The sequence below is a fragment of the Lagopus muta genome, chromosome 1 (genome assembly GCF_023343835.1).
Source record: "Lagopus muta isolate bLagMut1 chromosome 1, bLagMut1 primary, whole genome shotgun sequence".
Taxonomy (NCBI): domain Eukaryota; kingdom Metazoa; phylum Chordata; class Aves; order Galliformes; family Phasianidae; genus Lagopus; species Lagopus muta.
In genome coordinates, this window is record NC_064433.1 from 40,371,309 (window position 1) to 40,399,274 (window position 27,966).

General features: G+C 36.1%; 1 protein-coding gene across 1 annotated transcript in view; it reads left to right on the forward strand.

The window, feature by feature from the left end:
• Positions 1-27,966, forward strand: part of TMTC2 (transmembrane O-mannosyltransferase targeting cadherins 2) — a 234,213-nt gene that overhangs the window by 146,504 nt on the left and 59,743 nt on the right. The window contains exons 4-7 of the mRNA XM_048934288.1: positions 13,393-13,507; positions 24,104-24,189; positions 25,052-25,236; positions 26,878-26,956. Coding sequence (XP_048790245.1) covers positions 13,393-13,507; positions 24,104-24,189; positions 25,052-25,236; positions 26,878-26,956 — 465 coding nt within the window. The remainder of the gene's footprint in view (positions 1-13,392; positions 13,508-24,103; positions 24,190-25,051; positions 25,237-26,877; positions 26,957-27,966) is intronic.

Genomic DNA, 27,966 nt, shown 5'->3' on the forward strand with positions numbered 1-27,966 from the left:
TTTCTCTGTAGTACCAGAAGTAGCTTCACAAAACATCATCTTGTACTTCCAGTCCAATTTGTACCTGTAGTCCGCACCATAACGATTTTTCATGTTCAGATATGTTTGCTGTACTGTTAAAGGCTTTGAATAAGGAAGTAGAAAATAGCAGAAAGAAACTTAGGCTGTTAGACTGCTGCAGAGGTATTAGTTTCTGGATCATATTTACAGGTGAAATTTTAGTTCCTGGTTCCTACTGTGCGATTTATAAGTGAACTTTGAAGATCCTTCCTGAAGCGAGTTGACCTGCTGTACCAAAATGTGCACCTTTACTTAGTGGATGCTTAACTTCAACTGTGCACTGAAGTCTTAATAAATTCAAATATATGTGACAACATTATTTTCAGTGGGGAATACAGGAGGAAGCAGGTACTTCCAGAAGCAGTATTGCCACATCACTGTGATGCCTACACCTGGACTTACGAATGAACATGGTGTTGTCAGACAGTAGTTGTCATTCCATACAGGTAGAGAGACACTTCTTGTCTTTCCATTCTTCCTTCTGCTCCCAGTTCTTGTAATGGTAAATCTTTCAATTTTGCTGAATATTTTTAAAAGATAGTCTAATATTGAAATGCACTTCTCAACTATAATGTTCCTTTTCCCTATCCTTCTCTTCCTTTTTCATTTGCGACAAGGTTGTCAGATCTTCCTGCCTCATTCTGCTATATTGGCAACTGTAGAAGATTTGTAGAATTTGCTTTGATTTTTGGCATTTTGGCATAGCCTTGGTTTCAGCCCCTGGAACTTCATAGTTTATTACATTTTGTTTGTTTGCTTCATTTGTTACCATCAGTTTAACATAGGATCGGCAAGGACTGCCTCTGTACATACCTGTGAATGTGAAGATACAAGTATGAATTCTGACATTACGAAGCTTCTTAGTTGAACAAAAATGTGTGCAGTGGCTCTATGCTCATTTGAGTAGTCATAAAAAGTAATGGCATTTTTGTTTCATATGTAGTTTATATGTCACTTTGGATTACTAGTTTAGAGTTTTCTTTGCCATTGGCTAAATTAAAGGAGTCCTAAAAGCTAAATTTAGGACTGCCTAAATTTAATACCTGCCTTTCCATCTGAACTGGAAAAAACAAAGAATGTTAATTATTTTAAATGGGTTTTAAAATTGCAATTTTTTTTTTTTTTCCATATCAAATTGTTTGTAGTGATGATTTTCTCTTTAGTTTATATCTTTAATACTGCACCAATCAAACACATTTGCTTTAGGAGATGTTTTAAATAAAAAAGTAAGTATAGGGGAAAAAAAAAAAAAAATTGTAACTTGAATTAATTTTGTTCCCTGTTAATGTAAATATATATATTTTTAGTACCCAAATTTTGCTCACCCAACAGTTGCCCCTCACCTCCCCTCCCCCCTCCAATAATATAAATAAATATATAAAAATCCATGCTCGTAGTTGTAGAGCTTTTGTGGTCTGATTTTCTGTGCATTTGGCTAGAAGTAAGTACTAGGAGCTGTTTCCATCTGATTTGACAATTTTCTGCAGTTACCCCACTCTTATAAAATGATTCTGTGCTAACAGTAGCTGTGAGTAAGCAGTCCTGCCTTCCTCCTTTAAGAGACAATGAAAATAGCATCTATTAGTGCAGCAAGGAATACTTATAATATCTTCTGGTGCGCTAGATGAAGAAGGAATTAAAGAAAAAACTGTTCAATAAACCAGTATTTTCCATGATTACTAATATTATTCTGTCACTAGTAATGACAAGGCAAAAGGAGATTATATGTTTAAAAGTATGGCCTTCTTTGAATGTGCTTATTGTTAAGAGTGCCTTCACCAGAACTTTTTGACATTTAATCTGTTGACAAAATGTTGGGTGGATATTTACTCTGACTTGTATTATTCTTTTCAGCCTTGCTCAGAAATTTAAGTTTGGCATTTATTTATTTATTTATTTATTTATTTTACTGTAAGGGAACTATAACTTCTGTCTTGGCTGTAAAATGTTTCCAACCATCAATAATAACCCTTACACCATCTACTGTACATGGAAATCCACCCAATAATTAAATTATTTGATGTAAGTAAAAAATACAAAGACTAACACATTTTAAAATATTGCTAGCAGTACATGAATTTGTATCTCTATATAGTTCTTTTATTGGGGTGTATGTAAGATACTGCGTTGTTTTTTTTCTTTTTTAAAATAAAAGTGTTTTTGAGGAGTAAATGTAGTTCAGGATGCTTCAGTGTTCTTAAAAGAAATAGAAAATACTTCTTCTGTCTGCCAGTCATAACCACTAAAAACAGAACCAGCAAGTGAACTGCCTGGAATTGTTTGGAAGTTAAATAAAAATACTGCTGTCTGAAAATAGTGTAGGGCTATGTAAATGGCAGAACTGCTGCCATGGCTGATGAGAAAGCATGGAAAGAATAGCCATTAGTTGTTTGGAAACAGCCATAGTTATCTAGAGCATTTGAGCATCCCACAGGCAGTCCAGCCGCAGCAAAACAGTCTGGTTATGCTAAATATGTTGGAGAGCTGAAGGAAAGTGGTTTACACTTCAGTTCAAAGTCTAAATTTATTCTCCAGTGTCAGTATTCTTTCTTTCAGTTCTTCAGCAGTGCTGTAATTTCCTTTGAAACACAAGTCACCGTGGGATACCTGCTGCTCCTTCAGCAGGATGCCAGAAAGCCCAATATTCTTTCTTAATGTCTGTAGAGGACTGAATACAAGGATAGTAAATATATATTTTTTCCCTTTTGCACAGTCCAACAATATCTCTGATATGTGAATCCTAAATAGCAGTAAGATAAGAAGCAAATCTGTTATTAACTACTGGCTAGACTTTATTTTTCCCCTCTGCATATACTAAGAATTTAAGGAAATAAACAATTTTGGGCTCTATTACTCTGTTTTAAAACATGGACTCATCAGGCTGTTACTCCTTCCTCAGCCTTCCCAGAGGTGCTCTGCAAAATCATTCAACAAGCTCATCTGTGCTGAAAACTGCAGTTCAAAAACTCCACCTCTGGTCCAACAGGAATTAGTTTTGGCAAAGTGTCTTTTTGTAGCTTATCAAGTGGAGTGGATTATGTTTGAGGTTATTTTTTTGCTTATTTTTTTTATTTTTTGCCGAAAACTGATAGTTTATTCTTTTTCCTGTCTGATTAAAGATCTGGCCTTCAATCCATTTTCATGTATGTTCTGGACCTAGTCTGATCATTTTGGAGACAAAGAATTACTATTAAAAGGAAAATTGAGATTATCCAGGTTGTTTCTCAAACTAAGCATGCTTGTTTAGATACTCATTCAGGTGTTCTACTATCTTACTTTCTTTACATACTGTTTTTCATCATGAGTTACTTGTATTCATTTTGCTGTCTGTACTAGATCACATAGGAGTATGTGTTGAGGCTCTATTGCATAAGTCTGGTAGAGAAAAAAATCTTTGATGTGAACGTGACAGTAATTTATGCACATTTAATGCCTTTTCTGGCAGTGAAAAATCCTTTTTTTTTCCCAATATCCTTTGTAACCAGGTGTTATTCACCTCTCTTGCTTGGATTATCATCTCTGCCAGCCCTGAGTCACATGAAAATTAGGTGATGGCTGATATGATGGCAGTTGCAGTAGAGAATCATAGAATCACCAAGGTTGGATCATCCACTCCAACTGTCCACCTATCACCAATATATTCCACAGAACCATGTCCCTCGGTGTAACATCTAAATATTCCATGAACACCTCCAGGGTCGATGACTCCACCACCTCTCTGGGCAGCCCATTCCAGCACCTGACCACTCTTTTGGAGGAGAAGCTTTTCCTAATGTCCAACTGGAATCTCCCCTGGCACAACTTGAGGCCATTCCCTCCAGTCCTATCACAAGTTACATAGGAGAAGAGGCCCACCCCCAGTTCACCACAACCTCCTTTCAGGTAGTTGTAGAGAGTGATAAGATCTGCCCTGGGCTTCCTCCAGACTAAAAAATCCCAGTTCCCTCAGCCACTTCTTGTAAGACTTCTCGTGCTCCAGACCCCTTACCAGCTTCATTGCCCTTCTCTGAACAGGCTCCAGGGCATCAATGTCTTTTCTTGTTGTGAGGTGCCCAAAATTGAACATGCTGCTCAAGGTGTAGCCTCACCATTGCTGAGAACAGAGAGATGATCATTTTGCTGTTCCTGCTGACAGCACTATTTCTGATACAAACCAAGATGCCATTGGCCTTCTTGGCCACCTGAGCACACTGCTGGCTCATGTTCAGCCAAGTGTCAACCAGTACCCCCATGTCTGTTTCCTTTATAACAGTCTTCCAGCCACTCTGTCCCAAGCCTGTGGCATTGCCTGGGGTTGTTGTGGCCAAAGTGTAGGATCCAGCACTTGGTCTTGTTAAACCTCATGCTATTGGCCTCAGCCCAGCTTTCTAGCCTGTCCAGATTGCCCTGCAGGGCCTACCTACCCCCAGGCAAATCAACACTTCCTGTCGACTTGGTGTTATTAGTAGACTTTCCGAGAGTACAGTCAATGTCCTTATCCAGATCATCAGTAAAGATATTCACAGGACCCAGTACTGACCCCTGGGGTAACATTACTTGTGACCAGTCGCCAACTGGATTTAACTCCATTCACCACCACTCTCTGGGTGCAGCCATCCAGCCAGTTCTTTACCCAGCAAAGAGCGTACCTGTTGAAGCCATGGGCTGCCAGATTCTCCATGGGGATACCTTGGGAGGAAAGCAGAAGGCTTGCGTTTAGTTTTGTTCCTAAATAGAGAAAAGATAAAAAAAAAAAGTGAACTTTTCGTTCTCTTTGCTTAGGCATTGTGGCATGTTGAACATTTATTTCTATTCTTAGAATGAAGAAGATAGAGTATGGGCTATTAGTGAATTATTTTAGTCTCTTAGTTTCACTACTTGCAAGTGTGTATTTTTATGATCTACTTTCTTCTGTGTGATCTGTATTTCCATACCAGTATGATCATTTATTGGATGGTAAAGCTTCACAAGGTCTATCTTGCCTTAAGTGATTTAAAAATGGGCAAACAGAGCTCACCTTGAAGTCTCATAGAGAAGCTTTCTTCCCAGATATGAAGTATATTGCCTTTTCCAAATCTGACACATGTAGCCCTCTTAGAATTACCTTGGTTTGATAAACTCCAGCCCTCCTGTGACTGTTCTGGCATGTTCCCAGGTTGTTGTCTTCTCTGTTACCCTTGCCTGGAAGTGGGCCAACTTGATCCATCTACTTTAGCTCTGAGAACCAGGGCTGTCATTTCAGTTAGTTAAGTACACCCTTCCATTTAATCTAGCTTACAGTCCACCACTTGGGATTTAAGTGATAGTTTTGAAATACATATTATTATTTTTAGAATCCTTCCTGCTGTTTAGAAAGCTATGGAAGTTTGCAAATTTAACACACAGTCACGTCTTTGCCTGAGTCAGTTTAGTTCTCTAAAGCATTCCTCAGGGCTGATCCTGAAGTGTTTGGGATGATCTCTCTCTTTCTTGAACAATTTGAGTCTGTCTTCTCTACAAAATAGAATTCCTTATGTCATGAGAGCTTTGAGTCAGCCCTGGTTCACTACTTTGTTCTTGATCCTTGTGAAGCCTCATGATATGGCTTACAGTGTTCACAGGCTTGCACAGCACATAGCTAAGAAAGCTATGCAATCAAAAATGTCATCTGATTCTCCTGTGATTCAGAACAGTGACCACACTAGATGTTAAGGGTAGCATAATTCACTTTTTCTCCCTTCTTTTTTATCTTACTTGAGTCAATTGATTCCTTCCTCTAGACTGAACAGACTAAATGATGAAGCCTAGGAACAGACCCTCCTTAGCAAATGCTTGGTATCATCTCAGTTTCATTAAGCTGACAGAGACAGCTGACACTGTCCTGGCCTTTGGGAAGAAAATGTTAACTTTCTGTAATATAGCAAGAGGAATGCCTATAAAGCTCTTCAGCTTCCAACAAAGTAACCTTTAGGGCTTAGGCGAAGTTCTCTGCACTCAAACCAGTTAAAAAGAACAACATTATCTAATTGATCTCCTGAATATATCTGTAAGATAGAATGTGTTTATATTGTAGAAAAACTTGTTCTCTTTGTTTACTTTTTTGGTGAGCGCAACTCAGCTTTCAGACTTTTTATTCAGAAAACCTATTTTTTTTCTGCTAGTGAAAATATTTTCCTCTCTAGAACAAAGTGATTGCTTGATGAAATGTGAATGCTAAAGACTGAAGCACCACTTTACTTTTTCCAGTAGTACCCTTGACAGAAAAAAAAGCCATAAATTGCTGATGAATAGAACCTTCTGACAAGAAGGAAAAGGTGTTGCTCTTTATAGCTATGCATGTAGCCTCTTAAATGCAAATGTTATATCTGTGATACTGAGCTCTCTACTACAGCGAAGTCCTGGTATCTGAGATCTACAAATGGCCTCTGCTGAAAAATCTCAGTCTTTTTTTTTCTTCAGTAGGATGAATTTTCCATTAGCAAACATTGCTATTAATATTTCAACTTCTTTCTCATGAAGTTGATCACAATCAAAACTCCTCAGAGAAACTCAGATTTCCCTTTGGGACCTTTGTCAGCTCCCAAATATGTTTTAAGAAGGATGACCCTTTAATGGAAGTTAAGAGTATAGACCAAAATATAATCTGTAAATGTAAATTTCAGCAGTTCTCACAGTGTTTAAATAACTTAGTTTTCTTGGCCCTTTTTTTATGAGAATAGTAATTACACAGAGAAATGTTCCTTACATTTCTCTTCCGTACTGCAAGAACACTTCCTCTCCTTCCTTTACTTCATTCCCCTAGAGGCTGAAATGCATTTATGTTCCATTAGTGTCTAGCTGTGTTATTGTAGTAGGCACTGTACAAACCCACAGTGAGAGATGGTCCCTGGCAGAAAAAGCTTGCAACTAATGAATGAACAACAAATGTCAAGAGAAAAGAATGGAAAGGGATCAGGAGAAGAAGCTTCCTAAACAATACATCTAAATAACAGATGAGCAACAGACCTGGGAACAGAATATAACTCTTAATTCCTAGTTTAGCACCTGTAGGAGTCCAGGAGGAAGCTGAATCTGATGACAGTAATTTATCTATTTTAAAGGTATAAACTTGAGCACAAGAAAAAAAACATATTTTTCTCTTCAAGCCACATCCATATTAAGTGTATTTTTGCTGAGGCCATCCTGTTATCTCATTGCTCCAAAAAAATCTCTAATTTTAACCTTAACAGTGGTCCAGTACTCTGTGTGAGATAATACGTTGGTTTCAGCTTTTAATGCAGAGCTTTAGATAGGTGATGATAATTCAGTCTGTAAATATTTGATCGAGAACTATCCAGTGTCAGGGCTAAGAACTTTCCTGGTGGAAGTTCCAAGGATTTGTAATAATCTATTTGTTCCCTATTACCATAGAGCTGAGAGCTTCACAATACATTGCTGTATTCCCTCTGCATACGTCATGGTGATATCTCCCACATGGTGAGGTGATGCTGTGAATGCTCATAATCCATGGTTTTCTTACTGATAGCTGAAGAACAATAATTTGTAGTGCAAAATGAAAATTTTTTAAGCACATGATAAAAAATAGCAAAACCAAAACCCAATCAATCAAAACCAAAGTGTCGTGAACAGGAAGCCTGGATTGTCATGCTCCAGGAATTGTCACAAAATCTCATAGAAAAAGAGAAGAGGTTATTTCTTTTTGGGTCTAGTTATATTTTATACTCTCAAGCTTTATATGTTCATTTAATGTTCATGGGGCTGACAGCCTTGTATAAAAATACCCCCTCTGACATGTGTGGTGTAATCAATGCTTGTGGAATCTTCTCCCTGTTATTTTTGCCAATTTTCAGAAGCATCACCTGGAAAGTAGTAAAATCTCCTAACTTTCCATATACTTTTTTTTTGGTTCTTTTAGATTGACTCCATTACACAGATAGCTACTGAATTAACTAATTTCAGAGGAAAAAAATACATTGAAAATTAGACATGCTATGATGTAAATTCTTGGAAAGCAGATCAGCATTTCAAAGTTGGAAGTGTAATTTGTACTGTTTCCTCCTTGTAAAATTTTCAATTTTGCCATTCTGTTTTAATACCTATTCCCCTGTGATTTTCTTATGCAACAAGTTCATAGTGAAAGAAAACATAAAATTGCACCAAGTGCAGTGCAAATTTCAAGTATTGATGCTGTAACCAAGAAGAGATGGTTAATGTGCTGCCATGAAGTATTGATTTATATGAAAAGTACACATATTTCAGTTGACTTGTTAGTGTTGGAAGGAGAGAGAAGCAAATGGAAAGTCAATTTGGACAGTGTTGGAAACAGAAGTGTTTAATAAAAGTAAAAATAAAGCTCCCTTCAATTATTTCGTCATCCAAAAAAAGTCTTACTTTGTACTTACATGATGATGAGGACTTTTGGAAGGTTTTAAAGCATTGATGTTTGGAGTTTTGCAGCATCTGTTGGATCTGTTTCCTTAACTGTCATTGATAAGCCTTGATATCTTACCTCTGCAATGTGAACAGGAAAAAAGCTAATTTTCTTGTAAAATTATGAGTCTTTATGGTTTAAGTTTAAAACTGTAGGGTAGTATGGAGGAGTTGCACTGTTTATCAGCTTGATGTGGGAGCTGGCATGTTTTGATACAAGTCAACATTACTTTTACAATGTGAAGAAGCCAATAGTGTTCTAATAGTTTAATGAGTGCAAATGGTAACCATGCACTTCAGAGTGTTGATAGCTGTCTTGATAGTTCTCTTTCCACTCCATTTTTGGCAGTGGTATGACCACAACCTCCTCCTCCTCCTCCTCCCATTCTTTAATCGGGGGGTGGGAAAACAAAAATATTCTTTGCATGCTTGCCAGATAAAAAAGTATTTTATTCAACAACATAAAAAAACCCCCATCTTTAGGAGCTCGACTCAAAAATACTTACTACATTTTCAAGTAGTTCAGAAGAGTGATATTTTTCAAAACTGGGTGTCCTTTGATTCAGGAAGTTTTACATACAGAATCACAGATCACAGACTGTTCAGGGTTGGAAGGGACCTCAAGGATCATGAATCTCCAACCCCCCTGCCACAGGCAGGGCCACCAACCTCCCCATTTAATACTAAACCAGGCTGCCCAGGGCCCCATCCAATCTGGCCTTGAACACCTCCAGGGATGGGGCAAACACAACCTCTCTGGGCAGCCTGTTCCAGTACCTCACCACTCTCTCTGCAAAGAATTTACACATGTAAAGAATAGAGTGGGCTGTTTGTTTTGTTCTTGGTGTTATGTGACCCCTCTCTTGTTCCTTCCAGATGGAAAAATAGAGATCAATACTAATCAGAGTTAGCAAAGAAAGGGGAGAAAGAAGTGAAAAAAAGGGAAAGGCAATTACTGTTTTGCAGTGAAGTTGAACACTAAAGATTCTTGTGGTAGTTTCGTTTATCATAAGTGTTGTCAATCATTACATTAAAAAAAAAGCTTTTTTTTTTTTTTTGCACTGGCATCTCTTCATCCCCTAAAATCTTAATGAACAAAACAAAGATTATAGTTGTAAGTGTTCATTTCATTTTCACAACTTGAAAGGGAAAATGCAGAAAGGCCTTCTGATTTCACAAGCTGGAGAATAGTAAATAAAGCGCAAATACCTGTAAATCTCTGTGGATGTTTCTTTGGCTTGTTCTGTGTTGTGCTGTGAAGTAGAGTTGCTTGTTTGGACTGCTGAGAACTTGATTACAAATGATTTTGCTGTTCCCTAAATATTTCAGTAGCAGTTCAAGTAGTTTATCACTGTCACTCAAGTAATAATCTAGTTCACTTTTTCGATGCCTTCATCAATTTCTGTTTTAACTTAAAATTTATGAGTATGTCTTACAGTTTTAAGGTGAGATTGCAAAATTTCAATAATTCACTGTTTCATTGAGTAGTCAACATATTTGCTTTTTGCACCAAGTACTTCTCTCTGAGGCTTTACCTAGTTGCTTTATAAATTCCATAGGCTAGCATAATCCTTTATTCAGAAGAAGTAGAATTTAAATTAAGATATTTGCATACATTCGTTTCTGATTTGTTTTCATAATTGAATTTCAACTTCAGTTCAACTCTTCTGTTTCATAGGATGTGCATCGTAAATCCAGCCAGATTGGCTTGGACAGCATTGTTCCTTCCTTGAAATTTTCTGTCTTGCTTTCTTTCAAAATAAAGGTGCAAAGAGAAGGTTTTATATATCGACTTACTTTTCTCAGTTCCTATGAGATAATTCAGAAACCGACTTCAACTTTAAAGAAGAATGTTTTTCACAGTCATTTCGATTTTGAAAAATGAAGTGTCTGAAAAGTTGAAGTACCTTCACTGCTAGATTGCTTAGGAGTCTGATAGTCTGATAGAAATCTATCTTGATGTGGCCCAAAATTATACCACTTAGCAATTGTTTTCTTACTTAATACCACATATTTTTTTCTTACTCTTTAAAAAGTAAACAAACAAGACACACACACACACAAAACTCCTTTAAAATGTCCGTTTTCCTATCAAGAAATCTAACTAGTTTAGAGATTCTCAAATATTAAGACATTTTTCACTTCATCACTGGCTTACAGGGCGTGCAGTTTTAATTTTCTGTATATCCATTTATGTTGTGTAGATCTGTGTAACCATCTGCAATTAATATACTGTTTTGTAGGTGTGTGAGAGGCGTGAATGTTACCTTAGTTGCCTTGCTAAGTTAGAGTATTATTTCTGAAAGACCTCTGACTATTTCTATCTCAAAGTTAGTGTAAAGGGAATGAGCAGCATGCAAAAAGTAAATGTTACGAAACTATTTCACCCACAGCTTGCTTTATCTTTTGTGCTGTATAGAATCTCCTATTGGGGGAAAAAATTGGATTTGTAGTTGATGAATAAATTGCACTGCATATGCCCGTTAGCTTCTTCTGAATATTAAATGTTTTGCAATACTAATCTAAGGTATATCTGATTTTGTATGAAAAGTATACTAAGTGGAATAAAAATTCATCCTAAATACTAGAATTTACTGATTTAGTTTCTTCTCTTTGCCTCAAGTATATTCATTTTTAATTTCTGAGCATGTGCAGATGGAAAATACCCATGTGCTGAAATTTAGTTGGAGTCAAAGTATGGTTTAAATATGTTTGTAGCATCATATCCAGGTGCAATTTTATCTCTGTTTCTGAATGCATACAAAATGTTTCTACAATTTTATAGGAGAAATTGGACTTAAGGATTGATACAAACTTTTACAAGTTTAAACAAAGGCCTAGAGTACATTTCAGATGCAATAATGCAGGTTAAATATTGATATTAGCCTTGACACAAAATACTTTACAGACTGTAAAATAAGATATCGTCTGAAAAAGTATATTAAATCAGTTAAATAATGGAACATACAGCATGTAATGAGGTATGGAGGAGAAACTATTGCACTTAATAGTGTTAAAAGGTTTTTTTCAACCTAGCAGCTGAAAAGATAAATTGAATCATTCTTCAGTACGTCCTTGTATTTACAGAGCTTCACTGTTTTGGGAAACATGTAACTATTTAGCAAGAAGTATTTACCAGTGGTCCAAATGATCGTTTACATTAATGTTCTGTTATGGGAGATCATAGTGAAAGCAGAAGTAGCTATGGAGTAAATGGAATGTTCAACTGCGGGAGGCAGTCACCGAATGTACAAGAGCATCAGCATGCCTGTTTGAAGTTGAAAAATTCTTCTTTCTTATAGTCATTAATGTTTGCATGCTGGCCAGTAGTCATGTTAGGTGATGCTTCTGAAATGTTTTCTGCTCGTAAGAAAGAATAGCGGCAGCAATTGAAGATAAATTCAGAATCCAGCGATTACAGTGCAAAAATCGAGTTAATCGGAGAAAATTTTCAGCAGTTTTAGCAGTGCTAAATAAATTTGATTTTTTTTCCTTGTTCTAAAATACCAGGCTAAAATAAAGTGACTCACAGAAATTATAGCTTCGTACTCGTGGAAATATTGTTGTTTCTTTTTCTTAGCAAAATATGTTGTGTGAATGATTTTTCTTTTGTGAAGTCTAAAAGGGTTCCATCATCTTTTCCTGCCAATGATTAATATATTTTGCTTAAAAGAAAATGCTATTTGCTATTATTTTCATTCTTATGGCAGGATCCTTCTGCAGCAAAACACAGCAGTTTGAAAGCAATGTACATCCTAAAGAAAAACATGTACCTGATAATAATTAAAATAATCATCAACTTGCTATTAGCATTATGTTAAGCTACATTAAAGTTTGTGTTACTGAGTTTTTATATAAGTTCCTGTAAAAAAAAGACGTGACTAACTGAAGAGGCAGAGCTTAACAGTAATTTGAGCTAATGCGCATGGTTCGTACATCTGGAGGGAAGATATATATTATTTGGTAAAAAGGATAGGCATCATCTTTCTATTATTCCTGCTCATAAAAAAAGAAATTCTTGTGAAAGTAGAACAGTTTTATGAAACAACTTTCATGTATTATGAGCATAATGTGTTTTTTGTTCATGTATACATACAGTCTGTAATTATAAGGCCATTTAGATTATCTTCCTGGAAAAACGTGGGTTGTATTTTATATAAAATATTAGTTCCACTTTCTTTCGTAAGTATGCTTTTCATGCCACTCAACAAACTGCAAAAGGAACACATGTGGAGCCTTAGTTTTGTTTTAAGTTATTATTATTATATATTATTATTGTTTTGTTTAAGTTATTATTATTGTTATTTACCTCAAGTCCTTTATAGGTGGGACATAAGGACACATTATATAACACAATAAAATGTAAGGAAAGGAACCATGTGTTTTCCAAGTAGAAAGATGCATTTTAGTGACGTATGTAATATGTTTATATCCATATGGCATACTTTTAATCCTGGTTATTTACCTTACTGTTCTTCCAATTCCTGTGTCATATGTCAATTTTGATACTTCCATGAGAAGCCTGTCTACTCTGGGCACAACTCTTGTGGTTTCATGTAGATATGCTGAAAAAAACTTGAATCATGAAGATGTGCATTTCTAGTTGTGCATTTAACTCTGAAGCTTTTTATGTAGAGGTTTTAGAAAAGAAAATGATCCTTTTCCTTTGCTACAGTTGTTTCTAAATCATGAAAATGTATTTTTACTTGAAAGTTTATTTTCCCCCCCAAAATCTGTATGTATGCAGAGTGTATGCAATTCACTGCTACATAAGGTAAGTTGCACGGTGCAGAACTGAGGGAAAAAAATAAGCAACCTCCCCTCCCTTTAGGCATAGCTTCTTTGTGGGGCTTACCTCCCCTTGGAACTACCCCATGCTCAGATACCGTGTCATGTGTAATTGGATTGAAGCTCTTTCTGAATACTGCTTTTTTCTCTTGACAGCATGGGGTAACCTTGGAAATGTTCTCAAGAGCCAGAGTAAGATTTCTGAAGCTGAAAGCGCCTACAGAAATGCCTTGTACTACCGCAGCAACATGGCTGATATGCTCTATAATTTGTAAGTATGTGTGGCTTTCCTGGGGTTGGACCTGTTGTGAATGTAGCTATTGATTTCCCTGCTGGCAATGGAGATGATTCTAGCTGTTACTTTGTACTGATCATTTCATTAATAGTGCTCCTTAAGCTTTGAGAACAGGATCTGTCCTTGGTCAATATTTCTATATGTTCTTTTATCATTATTCTGACTTTAGAACAGGCAAACTTACAAATCTGATTGCTTAAAAAGAAACAAAATTCCCACACTGAACAAAATGCAGATAGATGAGCTTGGCACCAGTACTGCTCCATATGTTTCTGACTCTGCTAAAATACAGAGGTGTTACTTAGACTTAAAAAGGAAGTCTAAATAACAGTGGGTGGGAGGAGTGGGTGTAAGCACTTCCTAGCATAAGTCCATATCTCTCAGTTAGCTCCTGAACTGTTAAAATAACTAAATACTTTCTGGAGCAGCGGAATGCATCCTGCTCCCAGCTCTCTCCTGCATTTGGGCACCCAACAGCCCGGACCCTCAGAGTGGGGCTCTGCTGTGATGTGGACCCTTTCATGCAGGACCTGTCATGGAGAGCAGAGTTCAGATTAGGGCCATTCAGTATACATTGTGTAAGCTGTTTAGAAACAAAATGTCAAAAGTATGTGCTGTAGTACAAGTTGTACAAAAAAAATGAATACAAATACTAAACTTCATTGTTAAAACAAACAAATAAATAACTGGACTTTTTTACCAAGGAATCAATTGCCCGTTTCATTAGTTTGCCTTACAGGAAAACATATGGGAGACGTTTCTCTGCTTTTTCAGTAAAATTTAGTGGTACAATACCTATTCCAAAGTTATTAGAGTATCTCAAAATTTGTGTATTTTTATTAATCATACATTTAACACGTATGTGCGTGCACAACAATTTTTGCCTCTATTAGGCAATGTCTGTGAAAATCATATTTTTGAGAACAAACTCTTTTCACTTGTGTTTAAAGAAATAATTTTTGAATGCAGCAGGAGATTGTAGGGAAAAAAAAAGTGAAAAGATTGATATTCTTGAATTTCTTATACACAGTTGGTTTGGTGGATGAAAATTATAACTATTAAATTTTTTTTATATGCCTATACAGAAATACCAGAGTAATAAGAAGGAGGGTTGGGCCATAAAGACAGGGGATATAAAAGAAATCAAACTTCAGTAGTTTGCTGTTCTGAGCGCAAGCCGTAATGTTCTGGCTTTACACTGATTTACAAAATGTATGCCTACAAGCCTTCATTTGTGATAAATAGAAAACCTCTTGAAATTCCACTGAGTTTGTGAAAGGAATTTATCTACAATTGTTGGAATATGCAGGGCATATAGTTTCTACATGTACCCCTGAAAATAAAGAAAGTGTTTGCTATATGATGTGTTTATACATTTGTATATGCAAAAAAGAATATCTAATTCTTAATCTAACAGTATCCTGAATGCAATAAAGTCCTCTTTCTTTTTTTTCTTTTTTCCTAAGTTTCACAAAAGCACGGGCTACAGAAACTGAAAAATCTTTCATCATTATTTTCAATCTTTTTATTTATACAGTCTTGTTTGTTTTTGTTTTTTTTTTCTGTTTGTTTGCTACTTTCATATCCAGTATGGAAACTAAGTGGTAAATGGAATAGGCTTTGGTGCAGTAAGACACCAATCTACACCAATATTTTTAGGGCAAACTCTGAAGAGCTTCCTTGCAAATTCAGCCCTTTCTTGGCATGCAGTTATATGGGAGCCTTTACAAAAATACTGTAATTGAAAAATACATCTTGTGTGTGATTACAGGAGGACAGTTAGATTTACTGTTTCTGGGTTTTAGTATGTGGCTTTAAAACTAAAGCAGTAATTTAGTAGATTTTTAGAAAGAAAGCACCCTTACAGTGGTTTCTGATTTGTGTGGTTTTGGCATAATGGATCCTAAGTCTATTTAAGCTTCACATATTCTTTGTTTTTTTCTTTGCATTTATGCCCCAGTATTTGATACAAGTTAATAAGCACTTGCAGCAGTATTCGTACACAGCAGTAGCAAATCAAAGTGCTGTCTGATCAAGGAAGAAATTATTAAGGATTAACTCACAATTTTCAATGGGTAATGATCAAAGACAAACTACATAAACAGAAGCATTTGATGATCTCAATTCTGTTTTTTCAAGACACCATTTTGTGCTAAAATGTGCTGTTGGCTTAGCAATTGTCTATTGATTGTTAAAGTCTAGTGAGTTTAGCAGGATGAAGAAATGGCTGATTTCAGTAATACATTTTTATTTTCTGACTGTTATACCTTTGCAGCATTACAGCAGCACTGAGTTGCAGCTTCTTTTGCCATTCAGGACAATTTAAGCTGCATGAATTTAGATTACACAATTACATAATCTCCCTTTGAATGCTTGCCTGATTCAGAATGTGTCATTTGCCACTTTGTTCAAATGTGGCAATTATGTAACCATAAATAAGTTCCTGCATTTTTAGAGAGCAGCAGACATATAGTAAAAACCATATAATAAGATGCTTAGTATGGAGAAGGAGAATAAAAATAGCACAAGGCATCAGCCACATACATTGTAGAGAAGTGCTGGATTTGGAAGATGAATAGATTTTGACAAACTGTAATTCCCTAGAAAAATCTGTTTTCTCATGGCTTTCCCTCTCTCCCACAGACACTCAGGAAACTAAGTTCCAAGTTGATCTGCATCTTTAACTAAGAAATTATTTTTAATTTTGTTTTAATAATAGTGAAAAAAGAAAAGGTCTTGCTAACAGTAATACTAAGTTGGTGGTTCATCGCTCGTTTAGATGTGAGTTAAAGTAGGTTCGTTGTGCTGACATTTCTCAAGTCCAAATATGTAAAAGTGAAACTACCTGGTAAACAGCCTATCTTGAGGATAAGATCTTTGGCCTGGAATTTTAGCAATCTGCCTTCAGGCTAAGGCCTTGACTTCTTGTTTGGAAGCTTTTTTTTTTCTAAAAGCCTCATGAAAATCTCAAGAGGATCTTGGAGCTTGACATCTCTGAGAGCAGTTGAGATTTTCACAGTAATTTCAGTGCTGAAAGGATTTTGGCTCTGATTTTCTACTGTATGTGGAGATTGTATTAAAATGTGACTATAATAAGGTAGTTTACACTTCAAGATACCTACCACGTGGCCTCCTGCCTGAGATAGCACTGCAAGTAATTCGACCAAATCTCAAAACCAAGTTCTAAAAATCTGTGTAGTATTACTGATTTCAGCTAGATTTCAGAAGGTGATAGATCAACACAAATGAAATCTCTTTCCATGTGTTTAAGAAATCCATGTATTTTATTACTGTGAAGTACCAAGGACAGATCTATAGAAAAATATTTGCTTCTCCAAAGTAGGCAATGATCAGCAGATGAACAATAAACTAATTTTTTTGTTTGTTTGTTTTTTATGGCTTGTTAACCTTTTTATGATTGTTACCTAAAACTCAGGGTTTCTTTTGCTTTTAAATTTCTTTTGTTTAAAATTACTTCCAATTGCTGCCTAAAGTAAAATTGTTTATCAGTTAAAAGACAGTTTATTGTTTATTATTTCATTTATATTTAGGCCAAGCTCTGCTTAGAGTATGCTTTTCATTATAGCAGTGATCTATGCTACCTTGAGTTTCTCAGCAAGTTAAAGTAGATAGATCTGCAATCTCACATAAATGTTTAATATGCCTTTGGAATGGTACTAGTTCATGTAAATGATGCATTTGGGGAGTGTACAATGCCCAATAAAGAATAAATGGACTAATCATCCTCAGTACCTTTATTTTCATTGCAGTGATAGTGCTTTGAGTCTACAAGTTTATTGTTCAGATAATTTATTTGAATATATTCAAAGTCTAATTTTCGTAGCTTTTTCTTTGGTAACTTCAGGGTACTATGTGAATAAATGTTGATTTGTTTATTTATTTTTGTTTAGACTTTTGTTAGCTAAAGTCTTCAGTGTAACTGACATTTTAATTCTGTGAAGTCTGAGGTTATATAAGTGTTTCATGCACAGTCTTTAGATTTGCATCCTTTGGTGAAATCTCTGGAAATCGATTTGAACTAAATTCTTTTTTCTTGTTCTTAGCCTACAAAACAGTTGAAATTGTGTTTTAGCTTCTTCCTTTTTAATGGTGCTGGCACGAAAATCTCCTTTGAGCTGTAAAAGTTGAAAATCCCAAAAAGAAAGCTAACTTCCTAACCTGTGCTGACCTGGAATTGAACCTTCACAGACAGAGTTGCTGCATTACTTCTTCACATAGTAGGAAACAAGTCAAGGTTATGGTTCCTCTTCTTTGATAGCACATAAGCTTTTTACAATGCAGGATGTTGAGTTAAAAGCAAAGAGGATGTATTGCTGACTGTTTTACTACTTGACCATTGCATTCTCTGCTCAGAAAAAAAAACCTTGCTACAAGCCTGTTTGGAATTAATCTGTGCTTTGCTAGCACTCGTCATCTATCAAGGGCAGCAGCTAAATTTGTGTCTTTCTGTAACTGAAGCACTCTGCATAAAGTCTTGCTGTGTTGTGAGACTGGTTTTTGAGGTAGCATTCAAAGGACACTTCAGTGACCAGTGGCATCACACAGTGCAAATCTCTGCTATGGGCCTTTTTTTTTGAGAACCTGTAATGAAAAATGAAGTGCTGATATTTTTCTAATCAGAATAGAGAGCTGAAATGCCTTTGGTGACATCCAACTGAATATTTCATTCTTTGAAATGGTCTGTGCATGAACTTTGTCCATTCTGTGGACACATCGGTTCAGCTTCATTAGTACCTTCCAGTACATAACTGGTACCCACAGGGAAGTTGGAGAGAGATTTTTGATCAGGAAGTGCAGTGAAAGGTCAAGGAGTAATGGCTTCAAATTTAAAGGAGGTAGATTTAGATTAGATATTCAGATGGAATTATTCACTGTGAGGGTGGTAACAGAGGAACAGGAACAGGTTGCCCATAGAAGCTGTAGATGTACCATTCTGGGAAGTTTTTAAGGCCAGTTCTAGTGGGAGATGCCTCTGCCCATGAATGGAAAGTTCAAACTACGTGGCCCTTGGGGTCCCTTTTTAGCCAAATCAGTCTGTGTTTCTATAAATGGCCCCTCTTGTAAGAGTTTCTGTCAAGTTCTCATCCCACAGTGCTTGCAGAGGCAAATGAGGGATCAGGCTTCTTGTCTGTGTGGTGCTGGCACAGCTCAGCACCAAGAGTGGGGGGAAGAAACAGGACCAATGCTACTCCTTGTCTAGGAGCATCCCTCTCTCTCTGTCCATGCAGCAGGGCTTGAAGCAGCTGATGTCATGATGATTTAGTGGAGGGTTGTTAGAATTAGGGTAGTATGGTTAGGTTGTGGTTGGACTAGATGATCTTCAAGGTCTTTTCCAAAATGAGTGATTCTGTGATTTCTGATGATTCTGTGATGGCAACTCCAACTGAAGTGACTCAGGAAGAGAAGGAAGAACTATTTGCTGTCCAACTTACTTGCATTTGAAGAGCTTTTCCTGTAAATGGGAGAAAAAGACAGAATTCTTTCTGTGCTATCTGAAAGACTAAGAGAGTTAGAGAGTTTTGTGGGTGATTGTTCTGTTTCAATGTTAAAAAAAAAAATAATTATTGATATGGTTATGCTTTCTCTTATTATTAAATTCTGCAAAGGAAATAGTCATTCTATGTTACTACCTACTGGATATGGATTATTATTGACTACAAAAACTAGGATTTGTGTTCTATTTACATATTTGCTAACAGGATGTTATTGGAAAACATTAAGGGTACTCCGTTTGCTATTCTTGTTAATGGAACCTAGTTGTAGACTGTTAGAAAAGGTTAGCAGTCATTTGGTTGAGTAGCTAAATGGTTTAATTGCTTAAAAGCAAGACAAAACAACAAAAACATTAATTAAGGAGCAGACTTACTGGCTTCGTGTGCTGGGCTGTTGCATTTTCTATTGCTATTTTTCTGTCCATTAGTTTTGCAAATGACATTGAAAGAGTTGGTTTGGACGAAATACTTCTGGTTTTGCTGTAGCTGGTCTGAAATTTTAATAGATATTTCACTAACATCCATGTTTACCTTCATGACAGTTATGGTTCCTGTGTATTGTATGTATGTGGTTACATACATGTGGTATATGTCAGTTTTTGTGATTAAGGAATTAACTTTTTAAACAGAGCAGCTGAACTGCACCAGGAAGAAATTAATGTGTAACTAGAGGAAAGCAGTAGACTGTCCATTTGTGTTTTGTGTCTACTTTTCAGTCCCTGAAAATAATTTTTCCTATTAGTATTCAGTGACTTTATACCAAAAACAAGGCCAAGAAGGAAGGCAGGAAGACTTTTTCAAGTTGTTGGTCAAAGAAGATAGATGAAAATTGGCAGCTTAAAGAATTCAGGATGCTTTCAGAGAAGAACTAGTTTTGGGAAGCATTCTGCTTCATATGTGTAAATAAGCAGCTCATATTTATGGAAGTAATGTTCAGCATTTCTAGATACTCAAAAGTTAACTTTTTTCTTTTTATTTTTCCTGCAACTAGACAAGCAGGATTCCAAGATGCTTCCAGAGTTGATGGTTGAGGTCTGCTAATGCTACAAGTAGTCAGCTCATATCCTCCATTTCACAAGTGATTCACACTCCACTGTAAATTGAGCTATAAGCAGTACACGTACATACACACACACACACACAAAAAAAAGCCTGTTGTAAGGATGTTCCAGAGTTTTGCTGCTGTGATAGCTAAAACTTGTCTACTAATTCTTCCTAAATTAGTTCATGGTCAATTTATATCCATTTACTTTGTGTCGTGTGGTTTAAGTAGCTTTTCCTTTTACAAGTAATTTCATCCTCATGTATTTTTAGAGGGAAAATTTATTCCTCTACAGTCCTTGCTTTTACTAAGCAAAAGGAGCCACTGACTCTTTTTTGCCCCCTTTCATCTGGTAGACTTCACATTTGTTCAATTATGTGGGTAAACTTTCTTTGAACAAAAGTTGTGTGTTTCAATTAATGTTTTAACTTACATGCTTTACAGCTGGGAAATGAACTGTAGGGAAAAAAGAGCTTGAAAACTGCAAACTTGATTCAGTTTGTCAAGTAGTTTGCTGTTGTTTTTTGTTTGTTTGTTTTTGGAAGCTTCTTTTCAGGGTATTTGGGATTATGCTCTTTTATTTATTTAGCTTGAGTATCCCTAGCCACTGTAGAAAGTTTATTAAAACTGGCAAAAGCCTTCAAGACCTTCTGTACTCATCTAAGCTCACCAGTTGAGCTGGCTTCCTTGTATCAAGCATCGTTATTGCAAAGACATACTTTCGTTTGTTCATGCTTGTGTAAGGAAAAAGGCAGGCTTTGTATCTCTGTAACGACTAAGCACAGATACATACTTAATGCAGATTTATTGTCCTGATTCACAATTGGCTTTTGGTGAGTGCTCTGCACTGTACCCCCCTCCTCTTTCATATTCTTTCTATCCACTCCTTATGCCTTCTGACGAGTAACCTCTGACGAGTAGTTATCATTTAAAAGTGAAAACAGAGGAAGGGAATGGCATATCCAGAACAGACCCATTCCTGGCAGAGGAGGAACTTCCATATGTGGCCATCTGCCTCCACTGCTGGGAGCTATCAGAGACTAGGCTGTGCCCGCAAGGTGCGAGTTTCCACTTAGGGGCATTATTCCTCTGCATCTAGAAACTGGTCATTCAGAGCCAACGTTTTCTTTCGTCCCTACACTTACTGTAGACAGTAGAAATGACAATGTGAGATAAAAATTAACTTTCTCCATGAAAAAAAGTGCCCCAAAGATGTCTTCAATGTAACAAAGCATAATAAAAAGCTTAAAAAAAAAAAAAGTTTGATTGTGGAAATAGATAAACATTTAATCCTTTCTTTTCCCCCCCACATAAAAATGGAAATGTGCATGCAGGAAGCTTTTCCTGACAGTTTGTCATTTTTTATAGACTCATCATTCATTCATTATCACTCCTTTTCAGATGAATGGAAAGGAACTTATTTTTGACTGAAAAGTTTGAAAGCCAATAGAAGAAGAAGCAGAGACTCCATCTGCCATTGCCATTTTCCAACTTTATCCCTAGCAATCAGCTATAGGGGAAGGAAGGAAGAAAGGAAGGAGGGAATTGAAACTATCAGAGTGGATCTGAACAAAAAATGCAAAGCATTTCAAAGGTCATGGGCTTACATGGTTACAGTCTATGGGTCTCACTTTTTCTGCCCCTCTCCATGCTCCTCAGTACCTCAAGCACTTCTCCAACATGGCTGTGTACCATGAGGCCTGCCCTTCAGAGACTGCTACAGAGCAGCTCCCCCAGTCCTCCTGCCCCACTGTGAGCCTCTTCTGGGCTGCAGGGAGCTTCTGCTCCGTGCCTGGAGCACCTCCTGCCCTCCTCCTGCACTGACCTTAGAGGTTATTGAGCATATTTATATGCCTGCATAATCCTGTTTGAGCTTAAAGCCAGGGAGGAACTGATTTTTCATCTGGAAAGTGAAGTGTCTCCCTGTAGGTACATCTCTTTAAACTATTTTTCTGTTAGTTGTACTCAATGAAAATTACATTTTTGAATTTTTCTTCACAACTTTTCCTATCTTTGTTTAACCTGAAACTAGAAATAGAAGCTCATAAATCTAGTCAGCTTGTATTACCAGTAGCCACAGGGAGAACCAGTGATCAATCAGGACTGATTTCACAAGGAGAGTAGGAGCAGTTTCATGCCTGGTCAAAGTTTTTAGGTCATATCCATCCTTCTGTTTATATTTTGTTTTGTTCAGACCAAATCTCATAAATAATAGAAATGAAAATATTTGAAATTAATGCAATTAATTCAATACTCAATTGTGCATCCAAGCAGTTGTTTATGCTTTTATATGTTTGTGAGAGAAAGAGAATGTCTGTTAGAGGACCAACTGTATTTTGTTTTGTTTTGCTTTGTTTGGAGTAGAAGTATGGGAAGGAAAAAAAAAAAAACAAACCTTAAAGTTCAAGTAATAAATTAAGAGTGCAAGTAGTAGAACATGTACTGGGCAAAAAAGATAAATTTGGTAATAATGATAAATGAAAGTGCTTTTAATCCAAGAAGTGTAATTGATGTATGCATACCAAGACAATTTCTTGTGTTTGTGTTAATCAATTACTTCTCTTAATATGCAGAAGAGCTTATACTGGAAATAGGAAGGAAGTCCCTTACTGACTGACTTGGGGCTAACGGACAGATACTGTTTCAAACGTGAGGCTACGTGTTACAGATGGAGAAAATGTATATGTTCTTTCATTCTGTTGAATTCTGACCCAGTGATCAGAAGCAAATAATACTTTTTTAAATTCCCATGAAGTCTACTGGTTTGATTCAAGAAGTTTTCCTGAGACTTTGGAGGGAAAAGTTTTTCTGTTTGAAAATGGATAAAGGAAAAAGACCAACCTCTTTGCAGTTTGAAAAGCTATTATCAGAAGCATAGAGGAAGGAGAGAAAGATTCTGTAGGAAAAATAGAAATAGAGATTATAATCCTCCATCTTCCACCTTCTAAAAGAAATACTTTTTTTTTTCCTGAGTACTTTGAGGTGTATACACAGGGTCATCTCCCACTGGATCATGTGCTCAGTCCAAGCTCTAAGATAGCTAGTTATTAAGGATTTTCTTATATTTGCTTTTCTAAGGCATTTGTGTATACTTCTGATCTTAAAACTTTGGGAATGCTGTAATGCTTTGAAAGCTCATTTAAGCATACAGTTGTGAATTCATGATTTCCACATCACTAATTTCTCAGTACCTTCTGTATGACTTCTGTAATTTGTAATTCACAGAGATACTTGTCATAAAAGCTTTAATTAAAGCTCATGAATTATGAAACTAACAGAACTGGAAGAATTAAGAATCATTTTTGACATCTCTTAAGTTATTAAATTTGGTCAGAGCAGAAAGAAGACGTGAGAAAAAAAAAAGAATGGATGTAGATGCTTAGCCCTATCTTGGATAATCTAGTGAAATTGATCAGCAAGAACTGGTTAAGGTAATACAAAAGAAGTGTTAGGTGGTTAACTTTATTATGCATTTGAAAAAAGTCTGCTTAATTCAAGTCAAGGAGAGAAAACAAACTAAACATGAGTGACTTAAAGGTTACAAATAACTCCACCAACCACTTTAAAAAATCATTTTATCAAATGAGTCAATGAATCTTTATTGTTTCTATCAAGCTGAAATTACTGAATGTAACAGCTTTGGTAAAGCCATATGAACATACCTTTTGTCTATGAGTTAATCCTGTTAGGCCAAAAAAATTCCAAGTGAATTGTTAGTAACATGCGAATTTATTATATTTCTCTCAGCTTATCATAGAAGCATAGAACAGTTTGGGTTGGAAGGGACCTTTAAGATCACCTAGTTCCAGCTCCTCTGCTATGGGCAGGGGCACCGCCCTCTAGACCTGGTCACAGCCCCATCCAGCCTGGCCTTGAATGTTTCCAGGGAGGGAAAACCCACAACCTCAGTTTTGTTTTTCATATACATGTTTAATTTGATGAGACAAAAAAATATATTTTGAAATTACACTTTGAATAACCTTCCTCCCTCTCTTTTTCTCTTTCATCTGTGTGCAGAGGATTACTTCTTCAAGAGAACAACAGGTTTTCAGAGGCATTGCATTACTATAAACTGGCTATTGGTAGCAGACCCACATTAGCTTGTAAGTATTTCAGCTCAACAAACTTGCATGACATTGATTAGCATTTTAAAGGATATCTTCCTACTCTTTAATAACACTTTCTTTTTTTTCCCCACACACATTTTTTTCTTTCTGAAAGTGAAATAAGAGATTTCACCCTTTCCAAGCTGAAAACATTGTTTTACTGCGGTGAAATTTTACAGTGGTTTTATTTACTGTGGTGAAGGGAAGAAGCAGATAGGGGTTTAACACTGGACAGCACAGGTAGAAGTTAAAATGTTTCTGGCATTGTTATCTGTAGATATTTCTGCCCAAATTTATAGGCTCCTGTTATCTCTTTTCTACAGCCAGTCTCTGATTATTTTACTAAGTGTTGTAAGTGAATAATATAAATATTTTTAAGTCTTCTAATTTTTCTTTTCTTATATGGAAAAAATGGAAATAATCCATAAGGTGTTGCCCAAACTTAAGTGTTGTTCCAAAATTAAGTAAATACTTTTAAAGTGATTTTTTTTGTAGGTCAAATATTGAATCTTCCACATGTCCATGTGTGTGTGTACACAATACATGTGCATAGACATATCAATATATTTTTATCAAAAAAAGACCAAGTTTTCAACATTTCAAGCACTGACAGTATATGCTTGATACACTCCTAATAAAAGGAATGACATGGAGTGCACAGCTCAACCAGTATTCCCTTTTCGCTTTCCTCAGTCTTTATAGCTTCTATTCTCCTTTCCTTGCTTCTGAACAATTACACTCGTACCTGTTCCTCTTTATAGCAGTAATTGATCTATATTATACAAAAGCAAATTAGATAGTAACAGGATCTCTTTCTGATATTACCTTAAAAATATGACATTTCTTTCCATCTTCACAGCTGCCTATTTAAATACTGGCATCATCCTGATGAACCAAGGGAAGACAGAGGAAGCCAGGAGGACATTCCTAAAGTGTTCAGAGATCCCTGATGAAAATTTGAAAGATCCTCATGCTCATAAAAGCTCTGTTACTAGTTGTCTTTATAATTTAGGAAAACTTTTTCATGAACAAGGACACTATGAGGTAACACTCCAGATTTGTTACAATAGCATGCACAAATAGTGGCCCACTGTTTCCATCCAGACTGTCAAAACACGACACAGGCATTAATTGACTGAATTTCACCAAATCATGATTAGTATTCTCTGCAGAGAGTAGTTATTCTCTACAACCATGGGTGGGAAAATGTTAATTTGCAGTGTGATGTTCTGGTGTCAGAATTGGTATTATCAGTGATCACATCTGATTATGTGCTAATTCATTCTTTTTGTCTTTGTCCCTGTTGCTGGGAAAAGAATTAGGCTGCTACAATCCAGCTGACCTAATTCATATTGGCTTTTTACTTCAAAATAGTGTGTCCATCTTTAGTTATTAAAATGCATTAATGTTTCCAAGAATTAAACTTAGTTGGAATAATTCAAAACTTCAGTGATTGGAAACATCCCAGTTTGTTATGTATGCTAAAATCCTAGTGCTGTTTTGAGATAATTTGGCCTAAGTGCCATAGTAAGTTGAATTTTTTATAGGTAGTTACATGGCACCCAACACATCTATCTCATTTACACGTGACTGCTGAAATTTCTCTCCATTCTCCCTAGGAAATTTTTAAAACTGGTTATTTGCTTGAGTTTTCACCTCTTACAGTATTTGAAAGAAAGTCATTGTCTTTGCATTGCCAACTCCTGTACTTCAGCACAGGAGTTACACATGGCTTTGATCCATGTAACTCTTTCTGACTGTGAGAGCTAACTTGATTGTTTAAGATCAGACATTCACAAGGCCTACAGATTCTCTATCACCTGACTGTCGAATCCAGCCCTGTCAGATGGCAGTTACTAATTGGTTAAAACAGGCACAGACAGCTAATACATCCATAAAGATAAGAGAACAGCCGCATATTGCCTGCATGGCTGATAGTGTAGAGTGCAATGCCTGCATGGTACAAGAGATTTTAAAAATTTAAAACATTGGGTTTCTGCCTGGTGGTCATGTCAGTCTGACCCAGGCTTGATCATACATTTAGATTTTTCAGTCACGTTTCAGTTGTCAGAAGCTGTGACTATTTGATGGGATGACGTGGAAAGCGATGCATAGCAAACAGACTGACCAGTGCTGAATGAATCATAGGTACATAATGAGGTAATTCAAAGCACAGCACGTTTGTGAAGGGAAGATGGTTTTGGCATTCCTAACTATAGTCCATCTCATTCTGTGCAGCAAAATTTTGCTTGTGCTTTTGCTTATATTTTATTATTCCTTGGTGGTAGAAAATGATTTCTTTATTTTTAGGTCACTTACTGTAGCTTAGTCATCAGAAAATCCTTTGTCTACTATTTGGTATTATCCCATATTGTTTACTAGCATATAGAATTTTATATATATTCATAAGCTCACGAGTCTTCAAAGAATTTAAAGAAATTTTGATGTGGGAAAGGAGTTGTATCAATGGAACTAATTTGATCTCTTGCCAACAAGCTTTACTGAATTTGTATAATTTTGTATATGAAAAATGTGAAAGTTCTGTGATATTTATAATGCAGATGTGTTTTCTCTCTCTGCATCTCTTTATTTGGAGAAGACAGATTGTTTATAATTCATATGTAGAACCACTTTTGAAATTGGTCTTTTACTAATGATTTGTCCCATGTGTGTCTCTCTCTTCAGGATGCCCTAACCGTTTACAAAGAAGCAATACAGAAAATGCCAAGGCAGTTTGCACCACAGAGCTTATACAACATGATGGGTAAGTATGTTACTGCGTCAGAATGAATTAGCTAATAACAACAAAATAGTTGCTTTCAGTAGATACTAGCCAAACAAGGTTCAAGAGCTTACATGCTAGTAAATACAGTGCTGTATGAAACATGACTAAACTATCAATTGTTGGATATCTAAGAGTGTTCAGGTTTTTTTTAATTTATTTATTTCTCTTTGAAACTGAGTTTGCATTTGCTTTATAGAAAACGCAGTGGAAAGTAATCCTAATTATAACAAAATTTCATCTAATATGGTAGTATTCTTAATAAGATAGTATTCTTAATCACATCTTCACACAAAATACATTAAACGAGTGACAGGAAAAAAATATATGTATTATTTGTACTATTCAGATCTGCAAAAAACAGGAAAGGAATTGTTCCTGAGGTGTTTTAAGTGGAATTATTGTTAAAGAAGCATGCATTTCTACTAGCCCACCTCAGTTTCTGATGAGTAGATTCTGCAAGCTCTTATCTGAGAAAGAAACAGTCTTAAGATGCGTTTGAAATAGTTTGAAGTGAAGCAGTAAAAAATACATTTAGAAGCAATTAGGATCCCTCATGCCAAAAAGGTAAGGCTCTGTGTTGGTTAACACAGCTGTCAAAAGGAGGCACCACTCACTCTTCTCTACTTATTTGGAAGATTTATCTTTCAGTAGCTCCTTACAGGTTCTTGGACATGGGAAAAGTACTCTGAAACTCTGGTTGTAACTGATGCTACATATTTGCATATCTCTGTAAATGCTAAAATAAGTATTTGTCACTATGACAAAGTATCTAATGTCTTCTTAACAATTCATACAGTTCAATGCAGATTTACTTCTTCCTAAATTCTGAGCTCTACCAGGTCAATGCAAATGGCTAAAATTTGCACGTGCTTTTTGGTTTTTAGAAAGTCTTAGCTAAACTATTGCTTTATCATTTTTATTTATCAGCATTTACTGATGGATTTGATGGGGTTATCTGCAGTCTTTGCTCTGTGGGAATTAAACATCTG